This window comes from Chionomys nivalis, chromosome 23 (genome assembly GCF_950005125.1).
Source record: "Chionomys nivalis chromosome 23, mChiNiv1.1, whole genome shotgun sequence".
NCBI lineage: Eukaryota > Metazoa > Chordata > Mammalia > Rodentia > Cricetidae > Chionomys > Chionomys nivalis.
Window position 1 is genome coordinate 25,330,874 of NC_080108.1, and position 9,047 is coordinate 25,339,920.

General features: G+C 51.0%; 1 protein-coding gene across 10 annotated transcripts; it reads right to left on the minus strand.

Annotated features, from left to right (window-relative positions):
* Nucleotides 1-798: 798 nt before the first annotated feature.
* Nucleotides 799-6,855, minus strand: Lysmd4 (LysM domain containing 4). 10 transcript variants are annotated; one of them, XM_057756465.1, is made up of 6 exons: nt 6,395-6,811; nt 6,155-6,277; nt 5,543-5,832; nt 5,392-5,454; nt 5,181-5,206; nt 3,409-3,520 (listed from the first exon to the last, which is right to left on the minus strand). In XM_057756465.1, exons 3-5 carry the CDS (start codon nt 5,822-5,824, stop codon nt 5,195-5,197), a joined length of 357 nt encoding a protein of 118 aa, XP_057612448.1. In that variant the 5' UTR covers nt 5,825-5,832; nt 6,155-6,277; nt 6,395-6,811; the 3' UTR covers nt 3,409-3,520; nt 5,181-5,194. The 10 variants fall into 10 exon arrangements, with proteins under 10 accessions (XP_057612442.1, XP_057612443.1, XP_057612441.1 ...); XM_057756463.1 differs by having other exon boundaries at nt 3,417-3,520; nt 5,302-5,454; XM_057756459.1 differs by lacking the exons at nt 5,181-5,206; nt 5,392-5,454 and adding an exon at nt 6,821-6,855 and having other exon boundaries at nt 799-3,520; nt 6,395-6,584.
* Nucleotides 6,856-9,047: the final 2,192 nt, after the last annotated feature.

The following is a 9,047-nucleotide window of genomic DNA, read 5'->3' on the forward strand; positions in this document are numbered from 1 at the left end:
CCCCCCCCCCCTCAACGTCTCTGTCCCCTGCTGTTCAGGTAGGCAGTGCACAACCCAGCCTGGAGCCTTATCTCCCTAGTGTAAAGTCAGCACATCCAATACTAAGAATTCCTTAGTGTTCAACAGGAAGAGATGCCCAACCAAAGAGATGGGCTATTTCTTCAAAACATTCACTTTAGCAGGGCGGTGGTGGCGCACGCCTTTAATCCCAGCACTCGGGAGGCAGAGGCAGGCGGATCTCTGTGAGTTCGAGGCCAGCCTGGTCTACAAGAGCAAGTTCCAGGACAGGCTCCAAAGCTACAGAGAAACCCTGTCTCGAGAAACGAAAAAACAAACAAAAAACCATTCACTTTCTTGGGGACTGGAGTGACAGCTCCGTTGTTAAGAGGGCTTACTACTCTTGCAAAGGACCCCAGAGTAGTTGTTAGCAGCACAGCAGGCAGCTCACAGCGTGGGTCCTACGCTCTCCAGAGTTCCATGCACAACCCCGCAGAGACACAAATGCACATAATTTTAAAAATCTTTTCAAAAGCACCCCAGTCACCAAAATGCAGCAGATTAGCAGGAAAGGAACTCCCTGGTAAGCCTTCCACAGACCTAACTGAACTGTGAAGCATGTCACGGAGGTCAGAGTGCACTGGTTACTGCTCGGTCTGTCCTTCCCTGGCCGTGTTAAGCAGTGTGAAGCAAGAGCCCAGCAGGAGGCACGGGCCACTGCCAGCTTCTGCAAGGCTGTCCCTCAGCTTTTAACTGTTACTAATACCCACATATGAAAAGAGGGAGTCGTGTTTCCTTCACAGAAGAAATACTTTATTCCACTTGAGAAAAATACAGAAATACAAGTCACAGCTGTAACTTGCGTAAAACTCAGTGACATACTGATACTGCCGCACAGCACCTTGGTCCACCCAGACACAGAGGGCGGCTGTGCCAAGCCCATCCCCCGCCCTTGGCAGGCAGGGTCACTGTGACAGTCATTCGATGCCATCCAGCTCCAGGAGCACTGACACTGCAGGTCCCTTGTTGTGTTCTACTTAGGAGCCCACACACGACTGTGCACAAGCAGTCACCATCAGTCCCTACTGAGACAGAATAAAACACAGACATTCTTTGTCTGGCCAAACGGTTTTCCCATGGGACTCTGAGCCCTGCCTGCTGAAGTTAATGGTGACAACACTGAAGAGAAATGTCACAGAAACAATGGTATGAGCATCCAGATAGAAATCACCAAACACAATGGACGTTTACTGTATCCAGATTCACAGGTTCAGTTTTGGCCTCAAAATATTAAATTCTGGAGATGTTTTAAACTTGCTATGTGTGCCCTGGGCAGATTGGTTTTCAGAACAACTGAACACCCGGCTCAAGAACTGTTCAGCTCCTCTGGTCAGATTTCCAGGCCTAAGTGTCAAGTGGCCCAAGCATCCCCCAAGCTTATCACTGGAACTACCCGCTTGCCTTCTGCGCTCCCCGACGCTGAGCCCCCAGCCACCTCAGCCCTTTTCTGCGGTCCAAGGTAAGCTGGCTTAGAGCCCTTTCTCCCACACCCCTTTCAGCACAAGGATGGCTACTGACCCCAGGGCGTGACTGAGAAAACCTTGGGTGTCTCGCACTCTCCAGTGTCTGGTGTTCTCTTTTACAGCCTGAGTCACATTGTTGGGGTTTGGATGTCCCTCAAAGGCAAATATCATCTCAAAGGCTTGGTCTTCACCTTGGCATTGGGAAGGGTGCAAATATTAAGAAATGAATTGTAGTGGGAAGAAGTTAGGTCACTGCTGGCATGACCTTGAAGGTGACCCTGAAACCCAAGCTCCTTGTCTCTCCCTCTCTTCCTGGCATACGAACACTTTGTTCCACCACACTCTCCTCCACAATGAGTGTCCTTCCTGTGGACGCCCTCCAATCAGGTCATGGATCGAAACCGCGACCCAAAAGAGCCCTTTCCTACCTTAGATCATTTTGTACAGTAGCACCAAGCTGACTGACGTCGTGTCTGGCTTTACCACTGAGTCGCACAATCTGGAAGTTTAAGGACAGCGCTGAAAGAGTCGAGTCAAGGAGGCAGCAGGGAGAACACTCGGCTCCAGGCGCACATGGTGGGGTGGGGGTGGAGGCCACTGGTCTTGGCAACACTGGTCTGACAATGGGTTGGCTTCTGAGGTGCATGTGCTGGGATCCTAATGGCAGATGTCGTCCCTTCAGACCACCTGCCGATAACAGCTGCTCCCAAGATGCAACTGGAAAAACCCAGGGAGCCATCACCACAGAGGTGTCCCTACTGTGAATCAGAGCGGTGGCCCTGGGTCTCCATGTGGGAGACCATAAAGCTCCATCAGTGCGAGGGACCGAACTGCAGCTTAAATCAAAGGATGGCAGTATGGATTTGGGGCAGTCTCACTTCTGAAGTGGCATTGCCTCAGCGGGGCCAAGTGAAGAGGCAAACACACCAGGCTGTCACAGCTGTCATCCGTCACTCTGAAACTCAATGACGTAGGGCACGGCACCTCGGTCTACCCAGATACAGACCCACCTCCACCCTTAGCAGGCAGGGACACGGTGACAGTCATTTGACCCCATCCAACAATGGGAACGCCATCACTGTAGATCCCTTGCCGTGTTCTACTCAGGAGCCCACACAGAGTGGCTGCATAGGACCTCACAGCCTGCCCCTACATGTCTTCAAAAAACAGCCACTGGTTTCATGTAAACATCTCTCTTACTGGGACGATGACGTCTGGGCTCCTGCATCCTTGTGTTAAGCCAAGCCCTTCCACAAGTCCGTACAATCCAGACTGACGTGGTAACTTCTTTAGCTGTCCACACATTCCAGCAAAGTGCAACATTTCCAGGAAGTAGCCAGTGACAGCTACACACACAAGAGCCAATAGCCAAAGCATCGCCAATCCTAGAATAAATGAGCTTAGGCCCCTGCCTGGGTGGTTGAGCTGACCTGGATGTCTGAAACGGGGAGGGTGGGCACTGGAATTGCCAGACTGGGGGCTTGCCCTGGACCTGAGCTTAGTGTCAGGGAGCCATTGGGGACGGTTGCATTCAAGCCGCCTGCGGCGTCCCCGGTGGCTTGTATTTTAAAGTAGACGAGATAAAACACGGGCAACACGACCCCAATGAGAAGCATGAGGAAGACGGCATTCCACCACTGCATTCCGCAGTCGGCACCATAGGCTGCTGGCTTCTGCGCTGTGGGGAGGAGTGGCTGAGCCTCCACAGAGCAGCTATCGCTGTGGAAGACGTCAGACTGCACGGCCCGCTCAATGTTCTCATCGATTCCCTTGAAGAAGTCCGTCAGCTGGCTACCCTGAGCAGCAGCCCCAGCGGCATCTTCTTCTTCCGGCAGTTCGATCAGGGTCACTCTGGTCTCAGAGGATGGGGTCCGCAGGGGGGTTAGCTCTTGGTGGGTCTCTGTGAGGATCCCATGATTTCTCACTGGAATCTTGATGGACTTCAAAGCATACAGGTCTTGTTCTCGGATGAAGTTGTTCACTTTCTTGATATCTGCAACCTAGGGAAACCGCACATTATAAATATGCAATGCTCCTTACGAGAGTACCTGCCCCAGCAGAGACCCCCAGCCTGCCTGCTGGTGTCCCAGTGAAGCCCATGAAGGTTAGAAATTGCACCCACATGATATTTATTGGCTTTTTATTTTGGAATTGGAAGGATTGAATTTTAAGGCTCATACATGCTAGGCAAGTACTTCGTTGCATTTCAAGTCCAAACAATGCCCTTTATTTGTATAAAGTACTCAAAATAGTTCCCGTGGCTTGAGATGCAATGTGTATATCTTCTGTGAAAATCGTATACCGCAAGATAATTTCATGATGGTGCTGAATATTTTATTGTATACTTGCTGTCTTCAAAACTTTACAGATTAATCCTGTTGTGTTAGCTCAATAAATATCTACTTTTAAGACTTAAAAAAAAGAAAAAAAAAAGAAAGAAATTGCACCCACAGCCAGCTTTGCTTTGGCTGAGTCACCTGAGCTTAGATTTTTTTTTTTTCCTTTTTAGGTCTTTGGTTGTTAACCTCTTAATGAGTTAGAAATCAACTGTTAAGGGCTGTGACAACAAGCAAAGCTCCAGGGGAGACAGGGCCAACACTGTCAACCTGTCTGTCAAGTTCTGTGGCAACAGTGCCCCCCTCACACCAGAATCCAGCTGAGCAAGTGGCCAGACAAGCTCACCAAAGCCTGCGCGGGCCCTGGGCACACATTCAAGGGCTTCGCCACCTGATGGCTCCCTCAGGATGCTGCCTCAGCACTTTCTCAGAAGTGTAGGCACAGGGACTTATTTCCTGAACAGAAGTGACTGGAAGTTAATCCACCCTGGGGAGGTCCTACTTCTCACCAGAAGCAGGTGAGGAAACCAGCAATCAGCCTAGGCGTTCCGGACTCAGAGTTTCCACTCCCAACTACAGTCTGTGGGACGTGACTGGGTTTTATTAAGTAGCACAAAGCTTCTAACAGAAAAGGAGGGACAGGAGACCAAATTTTAAACTCCCCTCCCAAGCTACTTTTGAAAAACTTATCTGGAAGGTAAGTACAACCCACAGAGTTTATTATTCTGGTCCATTCTCTCTCTGTGTGTGTCTGTGTGTGTGTGTGTGTGTGATTATTTGATTCAGCAACCACTTTTAGAGCCTCACTGACCTGGCTTGAGTGAGCTTTTTACTGTGCCCTGGAACTGGACGGCTTTCACTCTTGGGCACTAACCCAACAGCACGCGTATGTGTCTCTAATAGGAGCTGGGCTTGTTAGTGGAGGTACGGACTATCCATTCTGGAGTTGTTAGAGACCATCGCCCTGACAGACCTACTCAGTTTATCTTTTTCAGCCCATGGTCTGTAGGTCCTGCCCACGGACGCAGATTATAAGATCCAAACACAAGGCTGATGTAATGGAAAGATGCTGTGTCCCTGGAGACGAGTTTCTACTACGTTGGGACAGACTCCCACACCCGCACGACCCTTTTGCTCATTTGGATCTTGTTAGCGAAACAATAGACAATTTAGGAGGTAAAGCTTTTTCTTAAATTGGGCAGCTGATGCAGCCTTGGAGAAAGCTGCTGTCAGTATATATATATATAGCTTGGGGTCAGCAGCGTGAAACAGGTTGTTTTGACGCAGGAGAAAAGAGCGATTCCAGAAATGCTTTCCTACTTACTTTGCCACTGTTAATCACTCTGAATGCTAAAAACATAATTAAAGAGAAAGAGAAGGTTATACAAGTGCACAGCACAGAGGCCAGACCATGCAATTCTAACAGAGAGAAGGAAAAACTCTACCGGTCAGTTAGCCAATGTCAAGAGAAGGTCAGAAGAATACAAGAAATGAGAAGCAAGCATGCCGAAGACACTTAGGTAAGCTCCACCTACATCTCCAGCCCCTAAGATCTTCAATCCAGTGCGCTCAAAGGACCACACAGTTTCATAGCGTCGCTGAAAGTCAGGACAAATGAAAACACACCCTTAGCTGAGGTTCCCAACTAACTGACCATCAGCTTCCTCAGGGACTGAGTCAGCTTACTTTGCAGCCATACTGGAGAGCCAGTTTGTTGAGGCTGTCCTCATGGGCCAGCTCCCGCTGCAGCAGAACCATGCTGCCCGCTCCGGGCTGCTGAGGATGTTGGATGCTGTTCTTCTGGCGCTCCTTGCCCCGAGGTCGTAACACCCCATGATGGGACTCTTCCTCGGAGGAGTCCCCGGAGTCCCCACTGCCATTCTTGAACATGTAAACGTGGCTGTTTGGAGTCCTACAGACAACAGCTGGGCCTTGGAAGGTCTTGGCTAACACTTCCGTCTGCCTCATTTTCTTAACTGAAAACCAAACCTGGGGTTAATTCCATAGAAACGCTATTCATTTGCCTCTGACTTCCTAAAGAGAACTGTCTCATTAGGAATTTTCTAATATTACAAATATTCAGCAAGCATCAATAGGGCAGAACAACACCACCCTCACACTAGCCCACTCGCGACTTAGGCAGAATAAAACCACGCTTTCCCTAATTGTGTACTATGTACAAAAAACCAAGAGTCCCGGCCCTCTTCCCTATTCACAACCGTGCCTCCCCCAGCCCCACACAGAACCCACTTGTGGCTCCGAGTACTATACTCAGCTCCCGGACACTGAGAATCTTACATTCGTAATCTTTGTACAAAAACCTCGTGAGGCGTTCCAAGGTGTCTTCAGGAAGGCCAAGGACACAAGCTGGGAGCAACCATGGGTCGCCAAGTCTCTTATTTTGAGCCTGGCTAACTTGACCTGAGAGGAGAGCAATGGAAAGACGCCTGTCAAAGTTCTCACGGTCACCCTGCACTCATCACACCCCCACCCTCCTTTTACTGTCACCTAGAGCCAAACGCCAGAGCCATAACTAACCTCCTTTCCCCTTCCAAATGGCTCGAATGGGACTCTAGACATTCCTGGCGGTGCCTTCCGAGAGGCCCTTTAGGGGGAGATGAACAACCACCCTCAGCGCATCTCCCTCTGGTCTCGGATTTCTGAGCCCCTGACAGTCGGGGCGGCCAGAAGAGGCCTCCGTTTCCCTTCAGTGGCAGGTGGGGTGTCCCTAAATAGGAGATAAAACAAATTTGAGGCGGCCCCACCCCTGGGGCCTACGCGGGCCGGGCCCCAACTTTCCAGGGAGCGCACATCCTGCCACCTCCTCAAGCCGGCATCAGCCCTCCGCGGACGCGGCCACCGGCCCTGGAGTAGCAGCCCAGCCCCGAGCCCACGGTGACAACAGACCCCAAAAGCCCCGGCCCCCCAAGTCAACTCCGCAGCCCTTGCTCCAGATCGGGGTACCTCGCTCCCAGACTCCGCCGCCGCCGCGCCCGCCGATTGGCTGCGATAAGCAGCTCTTCCGGGGGCGGGGACTGAGAGTCAACCAATGACTTCAGAGGAGGGAGGGCACTGACGGAGACGGAAGGTGCTGAGAGGTCAGAACTCTCTCTGCTCGAGGGGCGGGCCCCGATGGGCGGGGTTCCAGCGCGGCCGGGGGTGGGGTGGGGGAGCTGGACTTTGACCCTTCAGCCAGCTTGCCCCAGCCCTGCCCAGTTTCCACTTCTGAGGCAGGCGTGGAACTTGGCCTCTTTGGTAGTAGCCTTGGCTTTCTGCTCAGCCTCGCTCTTTTACCCGGCAAAAGAGACCTTTGATCCGCGTGTGTCCTGATCCATAGCCAGGAGCGTCCCCACTACTGCAGCCCGACTCTCTATCCTTTGAGAGCCCGGATAATTGCTAGCCCCCGCCCAGAGATAAAGAAATGTCCAGGAGTGTGAAATATCAGCGTGACAACAAAGACCAGATTTTAAAAAGGAAGAATTTATATCCCCTGGCTAGCCAGAGAGGCCCTATTATCCAGAAAGGAAAGGAAAAGCAGGTGATAATCTGTGGCGATGTTTGCAACAAACACAACCAAAGACTAATATCCTTAATGGAATAAGACTTATCCAATAAATAAGGAAGACACTAAGTGTCCTGGGCCGGCAATGCACCAAAGATGGCTGGCTGGCAGCTGGCCAAGGTGTTAAGCCTCTCTGGGAATCAACAAAGAAGCAAGAGCGCAGAAATCCTTCCTATGGCTTAGAATAAAACTAAAAATCTTATTCCAAATGTCTAAGGCCAGGAGGGCACTGGGCTATGGCCCTCTCTGCCAGCCATGGGATTGTTCTATCTGGCTTTAAGCATTTGGTGTTTGAGGCTAGACTTGCTAATATGCCTAACAGTTCCTTCTCTCTCTCTCTCTCTCTCTCTCTCTCTCTCTCTCTCTCTCTCTCTCTCTCTCTCACACACACACACACACACACTCGCAAGTGCCAGTGTATTTGTGGTTTGTGACAGCTTCCCCAGCCTGGATGAGGCTGCATGAGAAATATGAAGGGAACGACCCGCCCATCAAAGTGTGCCGGGGCCCAGAGGCAAGAACAGGTCCATTGCTCTGATCCCAGAACTGTGAAGTTGAACCCCGAAAGCAGAGGAATCCACTCAGATCTCCTCCAACCCTTGTCAAACATGTCATCCCCTCCCAGGTCTGGTCTTCTCCTGGGAAGGAGGATGCAAGGTGGCAGGGGCCAACTGTTTAGCTTCCAGGATATGGCTCCAAACTCCAGGACTTAGCAGCGAACTGCAGTAGAATTTCCTGAGCTTTGTCTTTTGATTTTGTACAGAGAAGTTACAGAGATACAGCAGCTAGTGGTAGTCACAAGCCATGCCGGGAGAGAAACAGAGACTAAAGCCAGTTGTACACTCACCAACCGTGACCGTGACCCTAAGCATCCTGAGCCTTGGTCCCCTTCTTTTGCTGTGTTGTCCCTGATGCCTGGGATGACCCCCACCCCCCCAAGATCTAACCTGGAACAACCACAGAGGATGTCTTTTATGTAAAGCCACTGTCTCAGTGTCCGGACATGCACTGCACTCCTATGCAAGGCAATGTGTTCATGGTCTGTGTACACGGCCCACACTCCCCACGAAGCCCAGCGGATATTGCTAGTTCTTCATGGCCCAGATGGCTGTCAGTAACCGAGTCAACCCTGACCAATCAGCCGAGATGGTCAGGGTGGTAAGAATGATCCATCGTCTCAATTAGGTTACTTCCACGATGTGCTCTCTCGTGGCTCAGGGAAATCCAGTGGCTGCTGGAACACAGCCTCCCTTCTGTATAGGGGAAGGGATGAAGCGCTCTGCCACGTTAGAAAAGAAGCGTGGCTGTGAGAGGCAGAGGGGGCAGCACCACGATGCTGCCAGTGTTCATGGCAGGGTATGAGCAGCGTGAAAGGAATGTGTTGTGTTTTATACATAAAATATCATTCCAAAATTAAGGAGAAGAGGAGATGCTCAGTGGGTAAAGCACTTGCTGCGCAAAGTCCTGAGTCTAAATCCTCCAAAGCCCTTTTCTGGATCTTCAATCCCCCTGTTCCAGTGGCAGGATGGGAGGGGTAGAGAAGAGAAACTCTGGAAGCTTTGGGGCCGGCTAGGCTGGTGTGCTCAGTGGTAAGCACCAAGAGATTCTATCTCAGACATGTTGGTATGC

Coding starts and splice junctions, on each gene's coding strand:
- Lysmd4 (XM_057756459.1), bottom strand. CDS start 5,824: ATGAGGCAGACGGAAGTGTTAGCCAAGACCTTCCAAGGCCCAGCTGTT. Junction 3,521..5,542: donor CTCTCCAGTATGGCTGCAAA/GTAAGCTGACTC, acceptor CGGTTTCCCTAG/GTTGCAGATATCAAGAAAGT.